This window comes from Podarcis melisellensis (assembly GCF_964234715.1).
Source record: "Podarcis melisellensis genome assembly, chromosome: 2".
Lineage (NCBI taxonomy): Eukaryota > Metazoa > Chordata > Lepidosauria > Squamata > Lacertidae > Podarcis > Podarcis melisellensis.
Genome location: NC_138529.1, coordinates 50,551,247 through 50,577,429, shown reverse-complemented (window position 1 = coordinate 50,577,429; position 26,183 = coordinate 50,551,247). Strand labels below are relative to the sequence as shown.

Below are 26,183 nucleotides of genomic sequence, written 5' to 3'. Positions count from 1 at the left end.
AACAATACATCATTATTGACATTTGTGAATAAACAAGCAGATTTATTAATGAAGGCAAACATCAGAAAAATGGTATAGACTTATGTGAAACCCACACTGACAGTACGGTATTTGAGAAATGTCTGTTGCTTTAAGATTATTCAAGAGACCTTTAATCTGCGTTAGAAATCATTTTTGCTCTTTTCCACTGCACTTCAGTCTACATTTAAAAATAAATTACTGACCAAACTAGTGGACTTAGTATATCTCTGTGCCCAATTCCTACAACAGTGTCACTGTTTGCATTGATGCCAGAGCTGAGTGGAAAGAGCCAGTCCTTGACTAGCCAGAAGACTAGTACTATGAGCCCCTAGAAAGTTAAATATCAAGGTGTGCTTGATAAATTCAAGAAAAGGCAGAGAAGCTTTTGTAAAGAGATGTAGTGGAATTACTATAAAAAATCCTATCTTCCAAGACCACTGAAAAATTGGTCACCCTATGCCAGTACAAACTAATCAATACAGCTAAGCAAATCTGTTTGAAGTTCCTTCATGATGCTTTTATTGTAGTTTGCTTCCAAAAGGGTTCAAGGGTTTAAGGAGTCCTGGGGAATGAAAAATAAACTTGGTTCTAATATACAAGTAAGGCACAATATAAAGCCACATCATAATCTGTCAATGGAGAAAATGGGTAAAGGACAAGAACCATACATGGTACATAGTAAGTAGTTCATATCCATTCAAAAATAGAAGTGTGGCACTCAGTTTCAGACTGACAATTTTTTAGCAAGAGCATGTTTTAATATGGAAACAAACTCTAAAGTATCCAGTGTATGAAAGAGAGTTCGGAACTCCTTTTAAAAAATAAAGTGTATAATTGCTTTTGGATGACATGAGAATATTCACAATGCCTACACTTGTAACGTGACCAAAGACTTCAATAAGATCCACATACTGTGTATGAACACTGAAAACCTTTAGAGAGCTCCTCTAAAGATAATCATCCAAAAATGCATGCCACAATTTCCCAAAACAAAACATGAACATTTGGTTTTTTTAAAATCTTTGTGATAATTATACACTAAACGTATATTAAATGACACTAGAGGAAGCAGATTGTTACTGGCATTAAAAGTACAACCATTTTCTAGACTGTTTTAAATGCCACAGAGTCCCCTGGTTAAAATGTAAAGCTGCACAGCTTGCCTATGTCATCTTTACAATAAAGGTTAAACCAGCAAAGGTCTTAACTTTACTCTACATTTTACTGCCAGGTTTTATTTAGATCAAGTATCGCTGCAGCATTCTGACCAGCCCAGAGTTAGCAGCAAATGGCAGGAATCATATAAAATGCAATATCTTTTTTTTCTTTTTTAAACAAAGTGCTTTTCTAAGATATACATACATATATAAATAGATACAAAATAAAGTGTCACCATTAAAAAGCTCAACTATTTCAAAGCTTTTAGACTATAACTTAATACATAGAAAACACTGAAATGCAAGGGTGTGGAATCCACTAAAAAGATTCAAAGTCTCTTTTCAATGCTAGACCAAAATCATATTCTGGTTTTCAGACATGCACAAAAAAGGCTGCAAACGCCATATTAGCTCAGAGAAGCCTGAATTACTACAAAGGGGTATTGTATCTTACTGTCAGTTTGTCTTGCTGCACAAGTCCTAATTGCAAAAACAGATGTATCCCACTGTAACTATCCTATCCACGCTCTCCTGATCCAGTGTTAGAATCTTAGCATGAATCATATTTAAACGCCATTCTTCAATGAAGCTCAACACTATTTCAGTATATCAGAATAGGCTGATGTAAAATACTTGGACACAGCTCTATGACCAGCGTTAAATGAGATACATTTCTGATATGCCAGCACTATTGCAGGCTTGACGCTTAAAAAAAAAAAGCAGCAGCTCCATCATGACATGCAAATTTCTGCTGAAATTATGCAAATACTTTAGATCAATTTTTGAAAAGGTAGATAGCAATAAGCAGCAGTGCAGACAGAAAGAGCAAAACAAGGCTTTGGGGCGGTACAACTCTACAGTTGGAGCTACATCTTCCTCAATCTTTCTTTTTTTAAAAGAATGCATTGCTTGCCTATTACAGGAATGTAGCAATTCCCAATGTTCATTTAGATATAAGGAATCACACTGTAAGGTGCATGTAAAGAATTGGAGGGGGGGATAATGAGATTTTTGTATTTACTTGGAGCTGCATCTGAATTATTTGGTATCCTTCATAAATAGTGTTATGTAGTCACCTGTCTATCAAACAATTGGGAGGAAAGGCATCCATGAAACCAGATAATGACCCTGTCTTGACATAAGCAACTTTCTCATCAAGAGATAAAGCTTTTCATTGGTACTTTTAACACTGACTAAAAGCAGACTCTCGTGAGCCAAACTGCACACGCATTTGTATTCCCCCCAATCATAGAAACTACAAGTTAACAATAAGTCACATAGAAGTTTGAAGAAGCTAGTTGAAATATCTGTACAAAAATATAAAATCTATAAATTCTTTTCTTTTTTTTAAGCCTGTGTTGATCCTTGGAAACATCACATGCACAATAATACAACAACTGGAAAAGTGGCAACTAAGGAATTAGATATTTTAGCTCTTTTCTTTACATATATACACATTACAATAAAAATAATTTTATTTTGGTTGTTTGGTGGAAGTATCCTACAAGCTAAATTTTTAATTTCCAAAGTCAAAATCTACTTTACCAATAGCTTACTAAAATCCAAATATATTAAAATTTCTACTATGTGCAGAAAAAAAGGATTTACAGACTTCTAGATGGCCAACTTATCTACTATGAAGCGAACTAGAAGAACAGCAAAATAATAGTTATGTATGAATGCTCCTTCCGTAGACAATTGGACCCAAAGAGAAAAAAATTCACAGTTCAGTAAGATCCCTAACCCTGACCTTTTAAGTTTTTTTCTTTTTATACATTCAGTACAGTATCATGTAAGCTGTGCAAAACTTTACTTAAACTGGCAATCTGCCATATCAGTTGCATTTGTCTTTGGTACAAAAATAAACAATCGCATTAATGTGCAAGTATTTGTTTTCTTCCGGCCAAGTACCGAAAATGAGTTTTCTAGAGCCATCTTTTATACAATACATAGACTCTGTGGCATATCTACATTTTCAACATATTCCTATATACATTCAAAAATTTGTAAGAGCTGGAACAAATACATTAAAACCCATGAGACCATCTATACATCTTCTCTCCCACAAGGGTTTCTTACCATTTCATAGTTACACTTCTCCCCACCCACCCTCCCCCTCAATACAAGGCACAAAGAGTATACATTTTCTTACTTGCACAGACATTTAAATACCGTATCAAGCTCAGAAAACTATATTTTTTTATATGGCACACTAGCGTTATTGCCAGGTGTGCTATGTACAAGTTATGGTTGCAAAGAAAACTTATTGTTTAGTTTAGAACAAAAGAGCAATTATTCTTGAAAAAAACCTTCTTAATCTGAATTCTAAGTTTTTATTTTTCTTGGAGCATAAACCTGCCATAACGTTTGGCATTTCACAAGATTTTTGCTTGCAAAAAACATGTTTTGCTCCTGCATGTTATATTATCTGGTCCTAGGTAAACTTAATTTAAAAATGAATATGTAGTCACCACATTTATGACAGAAGCAGATTTAAAACTACAAGATTTATGCTCCAAAATGCCAGTAAGCATTTTATACCATGCTTTCACTTATCTTACTACATTGTTATAAAAAGGAAAAAAATGATGGAACTGAAAACTGTGTTTTATAGAACGCTAAATTCACATGCAGACCAGAAATAATTTTACAATGTAGTACATGACACAGGCAGACCTCTGACCAATGTGAATGGATCAAGTGATGTCTACTAAACTTTTGATGTTGGTATTCGTAGCCCTACAAGGCCTCCTGTAGGATCTCCTTCTGCTGTTTTTTCTAAAACTTGGTTCACAAATTCTGATGTTTGCCCAGATACAGGTGGCCCTGGAAAAATGAATGAAGACATATATTCAGATGTGTGTTTTCTGCCTTCTGCTCATTGTTAATTCAAGATTTGTTAGTGCCTACACATATAAAATAAAGGTGGGGAACCTTGACCCCTTAGGTCATTCTTGGTCCACCAGGCCCAACTATTTGGCCCATGAGGCTGTTTTGGGCAGGCCACGCCCATCTACCCTACATTTGTATGACATCAGATAATGGCAGAGCTTGGACAAAGCCCCCTTGTGCAACTTCCCAAGTACAACAGCTGTTTTACTGAAACAAAGGAAATAAACTTGCTTTTAGCAGCACTTTGCTGCCTAGATACTTTGAAGTTCCAGTTTCACAACTTCAGAGACCAAATCTCCTGATGTCGTTTGTAACATCAGGTGATTGACAGGTGGGGGGCCTCACCCACTTGTCGCATTTGGCCAGTGAGGCAGATCCTGATACATATCTGGTGTGTGCAGCCAAGACAGGTTCTGCTTCCCTGGAAAGGATCTTTGTCAGAATTGGTAACAGGTTTGGAAGTCAAAAATTAGGAAGATGGGCCAATAATGAAGAAAAAGAGTAAAATGCACAAACCTAAAACCTAAAAAAGTTGTTTGGAACAGTATATTCCCTGCCTGAAACATCTGAATATGGCCTCTGCTGCTGTGATGTTAGGTTGCATTAGTTCAGTGTTTCCCAACCACTGTTCCGTGGCACACTAGTGTGCCGCGAGATGTTGCCTGGTGTGCCGCGGGAAAAATTTAAAAATTGAAAGATTTTTTTTTAAAAAAGTCAAATTTTCGATTGGGGCGCCGTCACTAGATGACCCCTGGGGTTCCCTCCCTCCCTCCCGCTCTGCGCCTCCCTCCTCCTCCGGGGAGGCCCTTCCTGGCTCTCGGCCAAGGCTTGGCGGCTGCCACTCACTCACTCGCTCACCCGTCCCTCCATCCCTGCACCCGGCCTCTCCTCCTCTGTCCCCGGCGCGGGGGCTGCCGGGATCCGTAGTCCCCTCGCCCTTGGGCTCCGCGCCCGCGCGGGGTGCACAAACTACGTTTCCCAGCGTGGCCTGGCGGGCCGGGCGTTTTATTTGAAGCGCTCTTCTCCCGGCCATGGAATGAGCGCAGCGGCGGCAGCCGGGCGGGCAGGGGCTCTTCCGCGCAGACCCCGCACAGCCTGCCTGCGCCCTCCGGAGATCGGGCGGCAGGATGGAGCCCAGGGATCCCCGCTGAGGTGGAGCGGCGGAGGCTGCCCCCCAGGTAGGGCTGCGTCGGGGTTTTTTTATTTTTGCAATGCTGCATCCGCGCCGGAGGGGACGCATCGGACCGCGGGGAGACCCCTTGGCGGGCGTGCAAGGCAATGCATGCGTGCAGGCGTTGCATGGAGTGCAGTGCAATGCAATGGCAACGCGGCGCCCTGCATGCATGCATGCAACTTCCACCGGCGCTCCGGACTTGGCAGGTGAGGGGGGTGCCCAGTGGGCGGCAGAGAGAGCCAGGAGGGCGAAGGGGAGCCGCGGGGGGAGCACCGGTGCTCCCCGAGCCGAGCCCGGGGGGAAACTTCGGCGTCGTTGCGCCGGGTGTTGGAAGCGGAGGCTGGCGGGGGCCCCTCACCTGCAAAACCTGGTCACCTCTCATATATTTCGTGCATTGCATTCATCGCCCGCTTTCTCCTCCAAGGAGCTCCCGGGGGCGCGCGTGGTTCTCCCCGTGTTATCCTCGCAACAACAGCCCTGCGAGGTGGGTCAGGCGAGTGGCCCAAGGGAGCACCCAGGGATTGTCCTGGCCAGGTGGGGTGATTTGAACCCTGCTCTCTGCCCGGTCTTCGTCCTCATTTAGCCCCCACATGTGCATGACTGAGGTTTTCCCCCCTCGTCTTGGCTATGGTGTGAGTCTGTGCTGTTAATTAATGGGGTTCTGCCTTCGGAGAAGATGAGCCAGCCCTCAAGGAGGTGATTATGTAATTTGCTAGCAATTCATGTCCCTCCCGGCGTGACGCTGCGCGCTGACGTCACGGGGCTGTAATGGTGGTGTGCCTCGAGATTTTTTTCATGAAACAAGTGTGCCTTTGCCCAAAAAAGGTTGGGAAACACTGCATTAGTTAAAAGAAAGATCTCAGTGATTTTAAAAGTCAAGTCAATGGTAGTGTAGTAGGTGAATGGTAGTGTAGTAGGTCTAAAGTCATGGTATTTGTGCAAGCATTGTTTCCAACATTTAGAAAAACTAATGATTTTTGGTGCCATCACACTAGATGTTTACTTACCAAGAGTATCTTTAATAAGTACATCAAGCTTCTGACCCATATTGGCTACTCTGTCATCTTTGGGACTCTGCACTCTGTTCACAATTTCTTGTTTGATAGAGTTGATCACAAACAGCAAGTTATCTGCAAGAAGAGACCAGGAACAATGTAAGTCTACTGGAATGCACCCTTTGGGGAAGGAAGAATACACCTCCCTATTTATTCATTTAACATCTGCTATAATGCCCCCTTTAATTCAAAAATTTCATGTCCATTTGAAATAACTAATACAAACACAACAATAAAAAGTGGTGCTTAACATAGAACAGAGGAGGAAGCCTGAGAAAATAAAAAAATGCACTTAAAAGGTATTAATGTAAGCCACAGCTAAACCTCCCTAGGAAAATTACACAAGCAAGGTGCTATGGCCAAAAAGGCCTTATCTTCCAGAGGTGCTTGCCAATAGCTATAACAAACATCTGGTGATCATCCAGTCCTACTTCTTTTTCTTTTTGTAAGTCACTGAGTTGCCATGACAAAAAAGTAGCTAATCAATTTAATAATAATAAAAAACAGATGATACTATTTTCTGTGGAGACAATGACCTGTCCATTATATATTTGGACCATCAGATTTCAAAGCCTCATGAGCTGAGGCTGCAAGTAGACCCTGATGGCCTCCTATGTCCAGACAGCATGCTCACACAAAGTGACCCTTTGTTATTTCAAGAAACTACTTTGCTAATTAGGTCTTTTTCTGTTTTAAAGGCTTACCATATTCAGTGTTGAGACCCCACAGTTTCACCTTGTTGGCTTCATACTGGGCTTTCTTTTTAAGTCGGCAAGCTCTGTGATAATGGAAGGCAAAAAAGAAGCTTAGAATATCCATCTAGTTGTCTTAGAGCATACCTGATGTTACTGTACTGGCAGTCATCAATGCTATACAGGTGCCCCTATCCCCACCCCACCCATGTGCACCCCATTCACATGGGTCACCGCTAAATAAATAAATAAATAAATAAATAAATAGCCATTCTCTCATTCAGGTTTGCTGCCCAAAAGTCACCTGGGGCTGCTGCCTGAATGAGAGAAGGTGGCCTCTGATCGACCAGCGGTGCAGGGAGGGGGGTGCCTTCTCCCTGCCCCCATCCTGACACCAGTTCTCCTGGGCACCTTTATTGGCCCTGGCTCTCCTCAGGAAAACAGGCAGGCAGGCTGGCTTGGGGCAAGCTGGGCAGCAGCCTCCAGCTATTTCCATTTCCCACATGCTCTCCCTATTAAAGTAGGGTGCTCCCCACTTTACGCAATTTCCCTTATGAGCATGGGGACACGAAGCATAAGCTGTTGGAGGGGGGGGAGGACACCTATAATAGCTTAGATGTTATAATCTAATAGTCAAGATACTGAACGATAGTTCCCAACACTCATTAAGCCTTGACTGATAACACTACCATAGTCTTATGCAGATGTTTATTGCAAAGTATGACAACTTTTAGACTTAAATAGCCATTTGTGTAGGCTGGACATGTTACACCATCATAATCAGATATGCCTCAAACATACAACAAAAGCAGGAATGGGGAGAGAAAAACAACCACGTGCTTCAGCACAACCTACTTTTTGCAATACAATACTAGCATGCAAATGCTTGTCAAAACAGAAGAATCCACTCACCTTGGCATGTAGTAATCTTAACTACTAGTGGTGGTATTATTATTATTATTATTATTATTATTATTATTATTATTACAGTGATGATGCCGCCTTACCTGGAAGCTAGCTTGTTTTTTTCTTTTCTTGACCTTGGTCTAGCTGTTAAAGGAAGTTCGCTGACTGGAGTCAAATCACTGATCACTTTATTCAGCTTTCTCAATTCATTCCCAATCTGTAGCAGTTTTTTAGGGTTAGGTGTCAGATCTTCTACATCTGTCCTCCGTGACTTCTTAACAGCATATTTCCCTATGCAAATATATACAAAAGCAGGTTATCTGATGGGTTGCTAGAATACTGTGAATTACATTCAAATTTTAGAAATAGTTTTTATCCTACAACCTCCCATGGCACTGTTATGATTATTACCCAGTACAATATATAATCAATTATACAACTGGAAGGCAAAAAATAAATAAATATGACAAGCTTCTTGAAAGCTGCATATGCACCTGAAAGCAACAATATTTGTTAAGGGACTGCTCTTACCATGATGTAATCCATTCTTCTGATACATGTTACTTGGTAGTGTATCTCGATTCCATTCTGAAGGCCTTAACATTCTCTCCTGCTGTGATGGTGTTAGTTGCTCACTATATTCCCAGAAGTATCTTCGCTTTCCTCTTTTTCGACAAGATATTGCGGTCATTTCTTTCAAGTCTTCCACAGAATCATTCTCATACCCTAAGAAAGGCATAAAAAGTTGCACTTCAGCAGTTTCCCCTTTCACCACAGCAATAGGGGCAGAAAAAAGGTTGCCCAAACCTGCATTAAATGGCTCTAAAGCATTCCATTTAAACTCACCAGATGAGACCATCCTAGTTATTTCTAAACAAGATTCTGAAGCTTGAAAAGAGGACTAGGAAGACAACCATGCAACATTCTTCTGCCACATTAGTCAAAGGCATACTCAGCTGAAAAACAGATTCTCTACATGGACACGGGAACTGCCTCTAGAGTTATGACTGAAAAATAATTCACAACTCTTCCACTAACAAAAGTGTTATGTGGGTCACCAGCCTTGCCAACATACCCATTCAAAATCCCCCCCCAATACCTGCAGCAGACCTAGCTCTAGATTACAAGCTTAAAATTACCTGGTTCAGAGAAAGTATCACTGATGTCATCATCTTTGTCGTCCTCGTAATCTTCCTCCTCATCCTCGTTTTCAGAGAGTTCATGCTCACTTCCGAAACCTTCATCGTGATCTTCATCCTCCACCTCTTCCTCTTCTTCCTCCTCCTCCTCCTCCTCCTCTGGATCAGCTTTGCCAGCACCGGCCTGCTCACCCAAACTGTCCGTGACAAAGAGGGAATAGTTGTGTTCTTCCTTTTTCTGCGAAGGATCTGAAACAGAGGTGCTGGCAGAGAGACTGTTCTCCTCAGCAACTATTCCTGGAGTTTCTTGAGGTGGAGTGAGGAGCAGAGCCTGAGTCTCTTTAAAAGGCAACACTGGACTGTGACTCTGAAGGGAGTCATTCCCTTTCCGCTCTTGTTTCTTTGCTACAGCTCCACAGTAGCAGGTGTTTTCTTTTGCAGCATCAGCGTTTGCCTGGCTCATGGAAGACCTGCTCTGCGGTACTGGATTTATCTTTACTTTTGCCTTTTTAACATAATCTTTGCATTCAACATGAATGTTCACTTTCTCATTATTGTACACGTTGGTCTTCACCATGATTTGTGTGCTTGAATTGGGTTTGCCTCCTTTCAGGGCAGATTCTGATAAAGGTGCCTCAGCCTGGCCCGTCTTGGATGAACAAACGGGGGCTGCTGCTCTGGTTGCAATCTTCTTCGTTGGCAAAGAGGTTAACTGGGTTTGCTTTACACTGAACAGCAATTCTGGGTAGCACAGTGGATCTGAGACAGGCTGAGAGTCCTCACTGTTGAGCTGAGCCAGAGTTGGAGTTTTACTTATCACCTCTTCATCCTGGTACGGGCTTGAAAAGTCATCAAGGCCCAAATAGTCCACCTCTTTTGTTCCCCAGATGTCACAGCTGGTTAGTTTGGTGTACTTTGTCAAATCTTCACAGTAAGTGTCCCACTGCTCCCAATTTGCGGGGAAAGAGGTTTCCGTATCCAGAATGTCTGTAAAGGACTCCAGGTTCTCAAGATCTTTACAGTCCTCTACAGAAAGGAGGTTATCCCTGGAACTCTGCTGGTAATCCATTTCTCTGTCCTACAGAGGCAGATGTAAAAATGTCAGTAAATAATGGTAAATTACTTTTCTCTCTGGATTCACCCTCAAGCCACACCACAAAAAGCACTACTTTGCTGGTGATATGCACCATACATACCTACAAAAGCTATTCATACCTCAAGGGAGAAATACTTCAACAGTTGTGATCCTAAAACATACTTACCAGGAAGTAAGCCTCACTGAACACAGTGGGAATTTCAAGAAAACATGCATAGGACTGTGCTGTCTGTCTGTCAGCTTTGAATCAAAGGGTTTTAAGAGGTCAGCAGTTCCCATGCCCAGTTCAATGAAAAGCCCATCAATTATAATTGCCTAGAAATAAGTGACTCATCTAGTTTAAGAGCGGAGTTAGTTGTCAGTGACACTGCTAAAATTAGGACAAGAGAGAAAGGGATCACTGATCTCACATTTCTAAAGCACAAAGCTGTATCATCTAGTCTGAATAATTTTATTTAAGTGCATGAATAAAATACAAAATATCTTACTTGCTTTCTAATCACCTTCATTTGTATTTAACTAATAGTCTTTGACAAGTTCTGTTCAGTAATATTGAAGGAATCAAGCACAATTAGCTTAAGGAAAAGATTTGAGCAGAGGCAGTATCCAGATACTTGTAAGTGCACCTACACTATGGACTCCCTGCCTATTGATAACAGGCAGGCACCTTCACCATACCCTGTTTAGGCAAGTTTACCCAGATAGCTAGCACACTGGTGTGTGTTTTAATCTGCTTTTATTTCATTGCCAATTTTAATTTTCTGAATGTTTCAAATTCTTGTTTTTACTGATAACACTATCCTGTAACCATGTGTTTGGCCTTAAGTAATTGTAAATAGTACTAATAAAGCTCAAATGGCAATAGTTTTAACTACTGAGTGTGGACTTTGGTTAAAGGCAAAGAAAAACAGCCTGAATGGGAAAAAACCAGATTGGCGACAAGTTGCCAAGGGAGCTTGTGGCACTTTCTCACTTGGGGGATTTTTCCAGGAAGAAGAAGAAGAAGAAGAAGAAGAAGAAGAAGAAGAAGAAGAAGAAGAAGAAAAAGAAGAAGAAGAAGAAGAAGAAGAAGAAGAAGAAGAAGAAGAAGAAGAAGAAGAAGAAGAAGGAGGAGGAGGAGGAGGAGGAGGAGGAGGAGAAATTATTTATACCCCGCCCTCCCCGGCCAGGACCGGGCTCAGGGAGGCTAACATCAACGTATGATACATTAAAAACATAAATCAAACAATTGATACAAATACAGCTTAAAATCAAATTTGGAACAGAATAAAATCAGATGGCAACCCACAGATTATAACTATAGGAGATGGGAACACTGAGTCCTCACCAGGCCCAACAAGAGATTCTACATGGGGCAGGACCAAGAGATCCGCTGGTTGTCTTCCAACTCTTTCTCTATTTCCCTCACTTTTAAAACGTCTTTTCTAACATCCAACCACTTCTGACTCCTCTTGGATGTAGCGATGTCAGCAATGCCTTGAAGTCTGCTCAAGCACAGTTCTTTTTTTACTTCTTTCTTGGCCAGCTTTGTCAGCCTTTCACTGGCAAGAAGCCACTGTTGCTGGGCTCAGGAACTGAGGATTCCTCAATTAGTGATTAAATTTAATAGAGAAGCAAAGCACAGCAAACTGGCCTTCAGTGCACAGGTTGCTGCAAGGCACACCCCTTCTCGTTTGAGAGAGGCTAAGTGTGCTTTGTGCAGTTCAGAGAAATATACAAGCAACTTACCACTTCATACATGAAATCTGGATCAGAACTGTTAGCCAACAGATCTGTGCTCATCAGAGTCTGTTCTGAAAACATGTGGTTTCGAAAGGCATCCCCAAAAGGAGGGTCCATTCCACTCACACTAGGCTGCAACAGAATGTTAATAATTTGTAACACAAACAACCAGTTTGTAACAAAGAAACATTAAATCCTACTGGGCGATTGCTAGCATGTTCCTTTAATGTGGTACATATTCCATCTCTTCTTTAAATGGTAGCACCTTATTACAACAGTCACTCAGGAGCCACAGCTTGGGTTTAGCCAGTTTTAAAACATGTTCTGCATATTTGCTAAGCTAAACAAAAGAAAACTGGCTTGGGAACTATCCCTTTTCTCACTGCCTATACAGTGGTACCTCTGGTTGCGAACGGGATCCGTTCCGGAGGTCCGTTCACAACCTGAAAAGCCCGCAACCTGAAGTGCTGTACCTGCGCATGTGCGTGGTGCGATTTGGTGCCTGTGCACATGCACGAAGCGCGATTTAGCGCTACTGTGTATGTGCGAGCAGTGAAACCCGGAAGTAACCCTTTCCGATACTTCCGGGTCGCAGCGGGGCACAACCTGAAAAAATGTAACGTGAAGCAAACATAACATGAGGTATGACTGTATATTAAGCAATTATCTGGAAATGTATATGTACAAAGGAAGGCCAATGCCTATGTTTCCCATACCTCTGTTCCCATTATATTGTCTTTGGCATCCTGAATCAGATAATTGCTACATGCTAGATTCACATGTCATGGAAAAGCAGAAGCAAAAAGTTCCCAAAGCACTCAACGTTGGCTGTATCCAGTGGTGTGGCTCAGTGGTGGCAAGGCTCCATCAGCGGAACAAGGAGGCAGGAATTCCCAGCAATTCTCTTTCCTCTTGCTGCCGCCCCCCCCATCAACTCTCTGAAATAGAAATTTGTTTCCTTCCCTATTCTGCTGAGATAAGCTCTACTGCCGCCTCAAAACACATAAAATCAAAACCTAAGTAAAATTTATTGACTTCTTATATCAGGTAAGCGAATAATACTGGGTATTACCTGAGGCATTTCCAGGCCCAGATCCCCCAAGCCTAAGTCCAAACGTGTTCTGTTCTTTGCTTGCAAATTCTGTTCCAGCTTTTCTTCAGGGTCAATAGGCAACATATAACTCATGCAATGGAGATTCACAGATTTATTTTCCTAGAAAAAGCTTAGTGTCGACTACATGGAACTTTTCTCTGGGGACTTTCTGCATGAAATAAAACCAAAACCAAATATTCAGTTTGCATTGAAATGAAGATTGCTTGATAATTTCTGAACAAAGAAAGTTTCCATAACCTAATACCCATGAATCCTAATGTCAGAACTGAGCAAGTACACCAATTTCAGTTTGAACACTGTTTGTGAGATTTTTTACACAGCGTGATCTGAGTTCATGATTTTATGAAGTCCAAAAGAACAAGTCCGTGCCTTGAGGAACTTGGGCAGGGGGCTGCTCTCTTGGACTTCATAATTTCATCACAGGGGAGAAAGTAGATAAAACAGAGAAGGAAGATGTGTTCAGAGCAATGAGAGAAGTGAATGATTTTGGCAGCAGAGCAAGGGCTAGAGCTGAGGGGCCACAGACTACCAGAGAGGAGAGGGCATGAAAATCAGGAAGAGTTGTTGAAGAGGCACAGTGCAACGACTATATTTATGAAATGTTGACATGGAGAATGACATGATTTGACAATGGACTGAATCTGTGGACATATGAGGCAGTGGTGAAGGGGTTCCTGAGAATGATCTTAATAACTGGTGTTCCATTAAGCATCCATGTTTCAAGCTTTTCGGAACTTTAAAGGTCAGTACTAGCACTGAGAATTGTGTTTGGAAACAAATCAGGTGGCAGTGCTGCTGTTTTAAGACCGGCCAGAAAGGTTCTATTCGCTTAGTCACGTTCTGTAATCTAGTTGATGTATTCTGAACCAACTGCAGTTTCCAAACAGAATTGAAAAGCAGCTCTATGTAGAACGCATTGCAGCAATCCAAACAGGATGTTACCGGGACATGGTTAACTGAGACTAGGCTGTTCAGAGAGCTACAAGCCTCATTTTAATATTACAAGGCATATTCTAGCATATCATCTGTTTGTGCTCGCCCACACAAGATTTTAATATGTAATATTATTTTATAATGTGTGTTTATAAGACTGCTGTTATAGCTGGAAAAATTGTAGGTTAACTTGTTTTAACCCCTCGTATTATTGGAATGGTTAAGGTATATTTTCTACTGCATGTAAACTACTTTTTAATATTCAGTGGTAGTTAAATTCTATTATTTGTTTTTTTTAATTGCCAGTGTGCCAGAAGAAGGATATTAAAATGTTCATATAAATCCCAAAGTGTCCACGCACAGGAGACACTGATCAGGGTGGCTCTGCATGATCGACTACTCAGGATTTCTCTTCTTCCAAGCAGCCTCTGCTGGTGACTATGTATTTTGCCCTACTCTGCATCAGGTGTGACCAAATTATCTCATAACTCCTGATACAGAAAGGCAGCACACTGCCCTCAGAGGGGGAACACCTAGAACAGTAACCCATACAGAACCATGAGGTAAGAATGGATAGTTTTTATTCTAACACCTTTTAAAGCCAAAAGCTTTTCGTATGAGGGTGAAGCATGCCTCAAAATTCAATTAAAAGGAAAGGAGACATGACTCAGGTATGGTAAGTGGTGTCCTAAGATGCATATGGAAGATAACTGACCAGCTTTATGCTTCAGCAGGAATAATTGTCATTAATATGAGCTCAGTAAAACACTCAAAAAGCCACAATGCACCATAATCATGCTTGAACAAGACAGAGTCCCCAATAATGTCTTGCTTCCAATAAATCTACTTTTTTGACAACTATGCAATGGATCACCCATTTAAAGTTGAATAATAATACTTGTCCTAGAATTTCTAGCTACTCCAGCTTCCCTGCCACCCCTGAAACCTGATGTTTAAGCTTTTTGGCAGATCGCCTCAAGGCACCAACTGTGCAACCCTTCAGCATACCACAAACAGCAAGATTATGCAAAGGAACATCTATAGAATAACCCACTCAGCACCATGGCGCTTCACAATGGGTTGCTGTAATGAATTTGCTTGTTAGCTCAGAAGCAAAAGTCCCCAATTAAAATCAATTCACTGAAAAAAGTCCTCCAAGTTTCTTCTTCTTTTATCCAGGAAGCTGGATGTCTGCCATAAAACAACAAAAATCTTCTGCTTGTTTAAGGATTGTATGTTCATAAATTAAAATTGGCATACCTATCATTCCAATATCCTGCCTCCATTCTACATGCCTCATTATGCCTCTTTTCCTGAAAAGGCTAAATTTAGTACAGTATAAAAGATGCTGCAGATCAGCTCGTGAATACAGTACAGTGGTACCTCGGGTTAAGAACTTAATTCATTCTGGAGGTCCGTTCTTAACCTGAGGTACCACTTTAGCTAATGGGGCCACCCGCTGCTGCTGTGCAATTTCTGTTCTCAACCTGAAGCAAAGTTCTTAACCCGAGGTACTACTTCTGGATTAGCGAAGTCTGTAACCTGAAGCGTCTGTAACCCGAGATACCACTGTACAAGAATTAAGTTTGGATTCAAACTGGACCATGAGTCACACAGCAGCAGGCAGGCAAACAGAGTTGCACAAGGACAGGCCTGGTTCTGACCACCACTTAATCTAGTTCCTTTAGTTGCAAAGTGGAGAACATTAGAAGAATGCTTTATCTACATTTACTGGTTAAGAAAATAAAAGTCATTTATCTCTTACACCCAATTTATGTGAAAGAAAACTCCCCTGAAGCATTTTAATCCATGTGCCACCAGTATGATCATAGACCACAAGACGATGAAACAAACAAGAGCTCTAAAACTTGAAGCTATCTCCTCACACACAGCTTTAATTTTACAAACATGCAGACATTTCAAAAGCTTCTCTGGATCAATTAACTTCCACTGTACAATTTAAATACTGCCTAAGGATCACAACTTGAGAGCACTGAGCACTCTATGCAATACTTTGAAACATAAGGAACAGGATTAAAGGAATGATTTCTAATGTGATACCTGGTGATTTATAATCTAGAACCACAAGAGCAGAACTGTTTTACTGATATTTTAGAGAACCTTCTTCAATTTAAGCTTCTGCTAACGACAAAGCCCCACACTTTATGCAACAATCAAATTTGCCACCTGGCCACAGGGCTCATCACCTCCTGGCAAATAGAAGGGGAAGAAATGGAGGCAGTGAGAGATTTTACTTTCTTGGGCTCCATGATCACTGCAGATGGTGACAGCAGTCACAAAATTAAAAGACGCCTGCTTCTTGGGAGAAAAGCAATGACAAACCTAGACAGCATCTTAAAAAGTAGAGACATCACCTTGCCAACAAAGGTCCGTATAGTTAAAGCTATGGTTTTCCCAGTAGTGATGTATGGAAGTGAGAGCTGGACCATAAAGAAGGCTGATCGCCGAAGAATTGATGCTTTTGAATTATGGTGCTGGAGGAGACTCTTGAGAGTCCCATGGACTGCAAGAAGATCAAACGCATCCATTCTTAAGGAAATCAGCCCTGAGTGCTCACTGGAAGGACAGATCGTGAAGCTGAGACTTCCTGGAAAAGACCCTGATGTTGGGAAAGATGGAGGGCACAAGGAGAAGGGGACGGCAGAGGACGAGATCGTTGGACAGTGTTCTCAAAGCTACCAGAATGAGTTTGACCAAACTGCGGGAGGCAGTGGAAGACAGAAGTGCCTGGCGTGCTCTGGTCCATGGGGTCATGAAGAGTCGGACACGACTAAACGACAACAAAATAGTCAGCACTGGTTTTGAACCCATGGATCAGGGGTTGGGACCATCAGGTTGAAGGGCCAAATGTGCTCCTCCACCCCTCACTGTCTGGTCATTCTCTCCAGGCCACACCCCTCATTAGCTCTACTTCATACCTTGAAGGTTTTGCCTGGCTGGATTGTGTCCTTGAATTCTTATAATGTCTCTTGCTTCTCTGAGTGGATACAGAGAGGTATGTGAGTTTATGTAGATGCCAACCTATGATATGAAAGTAAAATTTGCATCTAACGCTCTCACTGCGTTTGTCTCTGGCCCTGCCTACCACTGGCACATGGCCTCTGGAAGGTTGCCTAGAATGGAATACAGCTCTTGGGTTGAAAACAATTCCCCATCCCTGCCATCTAACTTACCTGTAGCAAACATGTGCAATGGAAGCGACAAGTGTGTATTCTGAAAACACCCAGGTGCAACTCAGTCAAGCCATGGTATTCTCAACCTTCATGCAAAGTATGAGGCCACCTTTGGAAGCCATAAGCATTTCAGTTACAAAAGGGAGGAGACTTATTGGCTTATCACATCTAGCAGTTGTACCTAGAATACAGATTCTGTCCTTATTACTCTTCTGACTTGTCAATGAGTTCTGAACTTTTTCCTGCACAAAACACTTTAACGTGGACAACTCTGTCAAAGAAATTTGTGCAAAACATGAAACTAGTTTTTTAAAAAAAGTTTTAGCATTATTTTCACCACCTGGTTTTAGAGATTTTGGAGGACCAAAATGCTAGTTAACAACATAAGGTATACATGCCCATATTTTCCTTCTCATAAGATACCATCAGGGCTAAATTAGATATGGTGTCAAATGTTTGAAAGCAATTAACTTGCACACTTTGGGTTATGTAAATAGCAGTCATAGCAAAGCCTGAGTAGCCAAAGGCATCATGGGGGAGGGGAGAGTTTCACACTTTCCCCCTGCCAGGTCTGACAAAAATCACATATCTGAAGCTGTTGTTCACATTTCTAGAGAAGCTTCAACTTGGAGATAAAAAATGTGCACATTAATTGCATTCACACAATTAACACTATGTCTAGTTCAACCCTCAAAGAAGTCCCAAACAATGACAAATTGTATCCAGATGTTTTACTCTTAGAAAACTTGCTTTTTCTTCTTCTTGCTGATGTAGGGGACCATGAGGATTATTTTCCTCAAAATTACAAACTTTCTGGAAGCAAGTTCCCTCCTCTCTCATTTGTATCTGTGAGTTCTTGCTCCTACCATTTTTTTACTGTCTTACAGAAGGTGGCCTTTCAAGCAGAGAGTGGTATTTATAGAAAGATCTTTTTTTCTGTCTGCTGCCTGGTGTACAGAACACTGTAGAGTCAAGACTTGAAATGCACAAAAGAATCATCTGCTCTATTAATAGCTTTCAAAAACAACTTTAGCATTCAAGACGGTGGTGCCAGATTACGAAAACTGTTTCATGCTATGAATGTGTCCTTATGAAAGAATTCATGTCCAGTAGCTAACTGGTTACGCAGTGATACTTTGCTTCCGCACATTACATAAGCGTGTTGGCAAATACTAGTCCATATCACTGCCAGCTAGCTTGTCAGTCTATTTTAAGACAGAGTTACCTATCCCCAATCCTGTAGCCAACAGTCAAAATTTCATCTTTGTGGCCACTGTGAAGTATGAGGTCTTCTGCGTTCATTACAAAGTTTTCTTCCCCTCAGTACTGTGAACAAACTCTCAAAGGTAAATTGATTATGGAGTTATAATTCTGTAAAAGACACGCCATATTGCACTGAACTCTAAACTATTAATTAAATGCTGTCCATTTTGAGGATGGCCATATGCCAAGCAGAGTCATTTTGTGGTGGTGCCCATGGTGCTACCTTAAAATTTCAGAAATGCTCGTGGGCCCCAGAAGGTTGAGGACCTACATATTTTATTTATGCATGTCTGAGCAGGGGGCGGTGGTAAGGGATGATGTATTAAAACTACTTTCAGTAATGAGCCATTAACTCTCCACCAGTATTTACAAGAGTTAAAAAGAAATACTTCCCTCAGAAACGTCTGTCGTTTGCTGAAAACACCAAATTTGCTCAGCTGCAGTAAAAAAACACCACTATATAGTACTTTGAACGTTAGATGTACTTTAGAAATGAACTATAGAAACAGGCGAATTTGATTTTCATTTTATCATGGCTATGAATGAAAACACTTTCAGTTCCTCCTAAAAACTTGAAATCCAAACAGAACAGAAAGTGAAATAGCTAAACAATTATGCAACTGATACATGTTCCAAAAAAACCACACAAAAAAACCAAAACCCTGGAGGTCAATCTAGTACAAACTTTTAGTAGGGGGGTAGTTTAGAAGCAAGGATTGGGAAATCTTCAATGATCAAATTATTTTCAATTTGTGCTCTAATTCTGAAGCTAACAATTGGTAGGGTGATATTTTTAATCTTGCATTTTTAGCTGTCTGCTGTTGGTACTGCCTCTATTCTGGCTTGATCATGAGGTAACTAGGAAATTTAGCATCCAGCAATTTGAGGAGGGAAGGTGGAGGATGCCTCCATTCCAGTTAATGCAGGTAAGGGGAGAATACAGGAATTACAGGAGTGACAGGAATTGCTGGTGCCAGTGAAAAGGTCAGCTAAACATTTGCCTAGCCCTTCTTCTAAGTCCTTTTCCTAGCCATGGCTCAAGATGCCTTGCTAACTTGTTCTTGGACTCACAAGGTATTGCTGCTTAATAATTAAGAAAATTCGATTTGATTATGGATGATGAAGCTATCCTGACTTGTATCACCAAGACATGGATCGATAAGCTGAGAGCGGATCCCTCTCAGTTGTGTACATCTGAGCAGTCTGTGCAGAGCTACCACAGATTGGGCATTGCCATGGGCTATAAAGATCCCATCTGCCTCTGCACGCTTCTGAATGGATTCCAGTTCTGAGCATTTGTACCTGGTGTTCATAATTCCAATAGTGCTCCAACAACTCAGTCTAACAGTCTCCTTGTCTAAACTTAGGTGGTCTTACATTGGTGCTCAGAACTTCCCTGCACATGGACCTCAACATGCTGAGGCTGCTATGACAATCATGGGGGCTGTACAGATCAAATATTTTACTTGGGTTTTCTCATTTGGTCTAGGAGGTTTAATTTGATTTCCTAGTCAAAGCCACTACTTCCTGTTGAGGTTCAGGCTGATAACAGCCATCCCTCTCTGAAGGGTGGTGTACCAATGTGAACAGCCTGACCCTGAAGATCACTCAAGAAACCTCCTGAGGAGGTTTCCATTGGCAAAGCTGGTTCCACACAGAGATGAGTCTGGGACTGGACATGGTTGCTCCTAAACATCCTCTTCTACTAGTCACAGCTCAATGATTTTTCATTGAGCTGGAAGTAATGAAACGAAAGGGTGATGAAACCGAGAAAAGGATAGGGACATAGATGGTGGAAAACTCAAAGAGTTTGATGACATATGGCTAAAACACACAATCAAGCCTACTCTGTGAGAGATGGTAGTGAAGAAACAATGCTTCAGCCATTATTGCACCTGTCCAGTGCCATTCAATAGAACTTTCCTGACTAATTTAGGATCCACTGCAATCTGGCCACCAGGAAGACATTAAGGAACCATCAAAAGCCACCTATGACATGCTTACTAAGCACTTAAAGCAGGGGTGTATAATCTGCGCTCCTCCAGATGTTGTTGGACTACAAATCACATCAGCCACAGCCAGCACAGCCAGTGGTCAAGGAGGACAGATGCTGTAGTTCAACAACATCTGGAGGGCCCCAGGTTAGCCACCTTTTAAACGATAAAATTACATGTAATCACTGTGACTTATGTCTCTGTTAACACAGTTCAGTCATCATATGTGCCCAGGTGCTGAGTAAAGAGTGACTTGCCATATGTGACAGGAGTTGCCCTGTCCTCCTGGCCACTGCTCCTGGATGAGATTTTTTTAAAGATACTGACTGCTATGCCATTTAATATTCAGAATTTCTATGTGGTGCACAGAAAATGTTTTAAAGGCCTTACAAAGAATAAAAACAATTAAAATTTATCACAGGAACGGAATTTGGGGGAAGAGTACTTCCAGAAGGCAAGTCAACCAGTCAGCCAGCTGCTGCTTTTCTAGACAGCCAGAATCTGCTTAGACACAACAATATAACTGTGCTATAGGAACTATGACTTTAGAATTTGTGCTTGCTTTCCCATCCTCCCACTTATTCTTTTTTTCTCATGTGTCATCTCTTTTTAAATTGTGACTCTGAGGGCAGGAGCCAATTCACTACTGAGTTTTGAAAGCTGCTCCGAGAGCCTTTTTGGCTAAATTGTGGGGTATAACTGTCTTAAATAAGTAAATAATTGTTCCTCCATTGCCCCTCACTGCTCATTAGCCTCAAGTAGGGCTTTAACCCTCAGGGCCCAAGAGGTAATGAGCGCCTCTTCATGATAAGTGGCAATCATGAGGCTGCTCCTGAAAAACAAAAATACTAAATTCTTTACAGTATTAGGAAAAAATCTCTTTAAGAAACAGAATATGTTTTCTTCTTGAATGATGCACTTAAAGTTCTCATCAAACCACTAAAAAGTGCTAAAGAACAATGGTATAAGTTGGTTTTCCAGTGCACTGGTTGTCTCCAGTTGCCTCAAACATGATTGAGATTCTATTCCCAAACAAGGAATATGATACCTTGCTATGGCAGGCATAAAAGCTGCCAAAGAAAGAAAAGGATTCTTTTGTAAATTGAAATAATGTGGAAGTGGAACTGCAATTCATATAGAGAAATCCCTCCTCACTACAACCCCACTATGCACTGCCAACAAGTACTGTAAAAAGGAAAGCAGAATTGCCTGCACTTACAGCATCACCCAGCTTCTTTTCAGTGTTGGCATATGATTGTGGTATTTAAAGAGTACCTCCTGCTCCCAGTGTTACATGTAATGAAAGCACCTCACTTCCATGCAACTAGGACAATGTACCAGGAGGCGTACAGACTAAATCCTGCACCCTGTAATTAGACAAAGAAGCAAAAGGTTTGGGAGCCTTTTGATTCTACCATAATACAGTACTGTATTTAATATTCTCCCATCAAGCCCTTAAAAAGTTTTAACTTGACATTACAGTGGTACCTCAGTTCAAGAACAGTCCTGTTTACAAACGATTCGGTTTACGAACTTCGCAAAACCGGAAGTAGTGTTTTGGTTTGCAAACTTTACCTCGGTCTAAGAATGGAATCTGAACGGTGGAAGGGCACCAGCGGTGGCAGGCCTCATTAGGGAAAGCGTGCCTCGGTTTAAGAATGGTTTCAGTTTTAGAATGGACTTCCGGAACAGATTAAGTTCGTAAACCAAGGTACCACTATACTTGTATTGCTTTTGCAAGTGAGCAAGCCTTCAATACAGGTTAGCATTCTAACTTTACAGAAAGAAAACCAAACAAAAATAAAGAGCACATGGCATACTACTGTGCTCCACCAATACTCAATTACAAATGTTAAGCTTAAAAACAAGTTAAGAAAGGAACTTAGCATTGAGGGAATCCACAGTACAAAGCAAATCTGCAACACAGAACAGCAGAACTTGCCTTATATGGAATCAAACAACTGGTATATCTAGCTTGTGTTGTCAATACCAACCAGCAGCTGTTCTCCAGGGTTTCATACAATAGTCATAGGAACATAGGAAGACCACTGGTCCATCTTACAATGGCTGTAGGTCTCCAGGGCTTCAGGCAGAAGTGTTTCCCAGTCCTACATAAAGATGCTGAAGACTGAAGCTGGGACCTTCTGTGGAGATGCTCTACCACCAAGCTACAGCTCTTTGTCAAACTCTTGTTTGTTTAGGAACTGCAGCATCACATGCAACAATGACTGTATATGTGGCAAAGAGTAAGGTACCAGAGCCAAAGCAGCAGCTTTAAACTCAAGCAGCAACTCCTTGGACTCAGCCATAGTAAATTCCACACAAGATACTGGCTGGACATACTTCATTTGGAAGTATTGCACCATATGCAGGATAGGAGGCTGAGATAAATAGGACAAAAAAGAATCTTACAAAAAATTGAGGTTGCTTCAGTGACCTCTGCAGAGATAATACTGTCTGTCCAGTACTGGTTGCATCATCACAAAATACAGGCATTTAAAATAAAAACACATTAACCTCTCTGGTTTATACCTTAAGATAGTGGTTTCCATACCCCTTCTCATCACTTGAAAATTCCTGAGGGTCTTGGCAGACCGCTTTATGATTTTTCTGCCTGTGGTACAGGTAGCAATACACTGTGCTAGATGCTGTATAATTTTTAATTGCATTTTTATTGGGGGGGTTATTTCTTATATTATTTTCTTATATTGCACCTTATTGTATTACATTCTGAATTCAAATTGCAATAAAATACAATATAATAAAAATACAATTAAAAATCAATGCAAATATTTAACGCAGACATACTACGAACCACCTGAATGAAGCTCACTGACCACTGGTGGGCCACAGGCCAGTTTAGGAACTCCTGCTATGAATGCATTGATCCTGAACAGCAATATAGAAGCCACTTAAATAAATAAAATCACTGAACTATAGCAAGATATACAGACCTTGTCTCTTTAACTGTATTCATTTTATTCCATCCCTGGACTTGGTTATGTGTCTCGATAATAATTTATAATGGTGCACATTTTTCCTGCATGGTTTCTTTTTAAAGCAACAAAATATATTTAGCTTTATAACGGCTTGCTGCAGGTATAGGCATTCCTGTGCTTCTGCAAGGACATAAATAAACTGGAGTTCCAAATATTAAATAATAATACGAAAAATTACATGGAGCATGATTATTGCAACTCGTGTGAATACTAAAACCGTTCACGTGAAAAGGAACTGCCCCCTTTTCCAGAGAAAGGTGACGGGTAGATAGGAAACCGCCCCTATAATGGAAATGTGCTTCTCTAAAAACTCATGGCAACTGTGACCTGACTCTCGCCTACTTTTTGCTGCATGCCCACATGCCTGCCCCAAAATACTTTGGCAGCGGCACAACAGAGTTGGCATGACTTTTTTTCAGTGCAGGAAAAGGAGCATTAAATTCAAGTCGTCCCTCCAGGCTACATAAACCTGCTCTGCCCAGGGGTCGCCTGCTCTACGGGGTGGGGACGGGGCCTTCAGCAACCTCTTAAACTCCTGCCCCTTTTTTATTTTATCTCCCCGATGCCACAGCCCCCTCGGCTAGGCTGACCCACTAACACACCTCCCATCCAACATGGCCGCCCCACCAAACGCACCGAAACACAGCCGACCGAGTTGTCACTTGGTCCCACCCCCTCCCTGGTCGCATTGGCCCGCCTAATTCCAAGCCCCGCTGCCATTGGGCTGGTTCCCCGTCAGTCTCTCTGCCCAGTGGCCTCCCCAAGCTAGCATGAGGCGACATGTAAACAAATCACTTTCTGGATGTTCCGAAGCGAGCGGGACTCCGCCGGCCCACGCCCTCCGTCCTCCCCAAGCCAAGGGCGGGGAAGGGATCCAGGGGGAGGAGGGGGAGGAAGCCCCCCAAACACCTGACTCGCGAGGGCAGCGACATTCTTTAGCCACAAGATCACTTACGAAAGACATAAGGAGTGGGTGGGAGAGAAGGCAGCTGTGACCTGCCTTTGGGGATGGGGTGGGAAAGAGGAGCAGCGGAGAGCAAGAACGAGAGGGGGATCCGAACAGACTGCATGTCCCCCTGAATGAAAGGGGTGCCGGCAAGCCTCGGGTTCCGCCCCCTCCCCTTGTGGGGCCAAACTCACCTGTCACTTTCCCAAAGTCCTATCATTGCAACGGAACCGAGGATTTCTCTCGCACCTCACAGAGACGCAGAGTATCACGAGACTGAACTGACCGATTTTCATCCCTTTTCTGCCAACGCCTCTTTTGCATAAGACAACAAATACAACATTTCTTTCTTGGACTCCGCACCGTTTACTTGGTTTCCACGTTCTACTCTCTTGGCTGGACCGTGGCAAAGACAAGAGGACTCAGGCAATGTCCCGAGAGGTTTCACTTCCCCACCCCTCATGCAGTCTAAGCAGGCAATAAAATGGGAACACGTGTAGCCTTTAGGTGTAACACGATTTGAAGCAGAAGGATTCTGGAAGTTTTTGTCTCTTAATCTTGACGGCTATTTAGTAATAGTTAATCATTAACGAATTTTCCTTCGTTCCTTTTGCAACAACGACTTCTGGCAACACATTCATCCTTAAAGGATTCAGCTTTTCTGGGAGATAAAAGATCTGAACCGACACAACTGCACAACTCAAGATCTTAGCTCCTTTCGTTTTAGATACCTACCCCAGGCTGAGAGGAAACGTGTGGACGACTGCGAAAACGAGGCAAACAGCTCCTTATCATCCTCCACCTTGTCAGAAACATATCAAGCCACCTTTTGAAACAACCAGGTTGAACTACGTCTCTCAAGATGGAAATAGGGCAGAAGGTAAGCACTGGATTATTCTAACTACCATTACAGAAGTCCACAGTATCACCACACCTACCACCAGCTACCTCCCACATCTTACAAGGAAAAGGAAACTTACAAAATCAAAAGCTTCCCCAAACTCCCCCTTTCCCACGCCTCTCCCTCCCATGCTCCTCTGCAGTCCTAGGAGAAGGCAAAGCCTCCCAGCGAGACAAGCAAGCGAGTACACGCCCCTTTCTTCCATATCCTTTCCCATGTAGGGGCGAGAGGCCAAAAGAAACCAGAACTGCTTTCGCTGCAGGAATCCTGCACAATCGCTGCTAGGATTAAGGGGGCGCTCCGGGGGCGCGCAGCCCCTTGCCCTCCTTCCTTGAGTAAAGACCACACACACCAAGCCTAATCCTCCAGCCAGCAGTTGCTCCCGCAGCTGCCTCCACGCCCCCTTTCCGAAGCAAAAGCTGCGGCAGAAGAAACAGCAACTTTAGATCTTTCCTCCCGACACGATCGCTCTTTTCCCCCGCAGCCTCCCCAGCAGAGGACTCTCGCCTCCCGGGGGCAACAGCAAGACAAACTCCCCGCACCCCCCCCCAAAAAGGGGTGCACGGCAACCCCGCCTCTCTCCTCCTGCCTCCCACCAGCCCGGGCCTTTTCGGGGAACTGCTGGGACTTTCAGCGCCGCTTCTCTGCCCTCCTTCCGCGCTGGGGCATTACGGCCACCGCTACACCCCCTTCAAGCTCCTGCCCCCCACCCTCCGCCTCAGGGGCTCCAGACTTTTCCGCCTCACCCTTCGGCCCCTTACCTGGCGCCCCGTCCCAGCGGGGTAATGGGGGGTGTCTCAGTGGGGGCCCCCACTTCTGCTGAGGCTCCAGCCCTGGCCCGGCCCCTCCATGCCGCTCTGGGGTTTGTTTTGTTTATGTCCCTTCCTGACGGGTTCCCGGAAATCGCGTGACTCGCCCCCATCACGTGGGCTTTTTATTAAAAAAAACCGGGGGAGGGGAAAGAGAAAAGCAAAGCCAGGAGAAG

The 26,183-nt window shown here is 42.6% G+C and overlaps 1 protein-coding gene across 2 annotated transcripts; it reads right to left on the bottom strand.

Moving 5' to 3' along the window:
• Positions 1-3,296: 3,296 nt before the first annotated feature.
• CREBRF (CREB3 regulatory factor) lies at positions 3,297-26,125 on the bottom strand. 2 transcript variants are annotated; one of them, XM_081900119.1, is made up of 9 exons: positions 25,960-26,125; positions 12,927-13,116; positions 11,861-11,986; positions 9,037-10,114; positions 8,429-8,623; positions 7,999-8,188; positions 7,004-7,077; positions 6,252-6,374; positions 3,297-4,004 (listed from the first exon to the last, which is right to left on the bottom strand). In XM_081900119.1, the coding sequence occupies exons 2-9, from the start codon at positions 13,038-13,040 to the stop codon at positions 3,889-3,891; spliced, it is 2,016 nt and encodes a 671-aa protein (XP_081756245.1). In that variant the 5' UTR covers positions 13,041-13,116; positions 25,960-26,125; the 3' UTR covers positions 3,297-3,888. The 2 variants fall into 2 exon arrangements, with proteins under 2 accessions (XP_081756245.1, XP_081756246.1); XM_081900120.1 differs by lacking the exon at positions 25,960-26,125 and adding an exon at positions 25,033-25,159.
• Between the last annotated feature and the right edge of the window lie 58 nt (positions 26,126-26,183).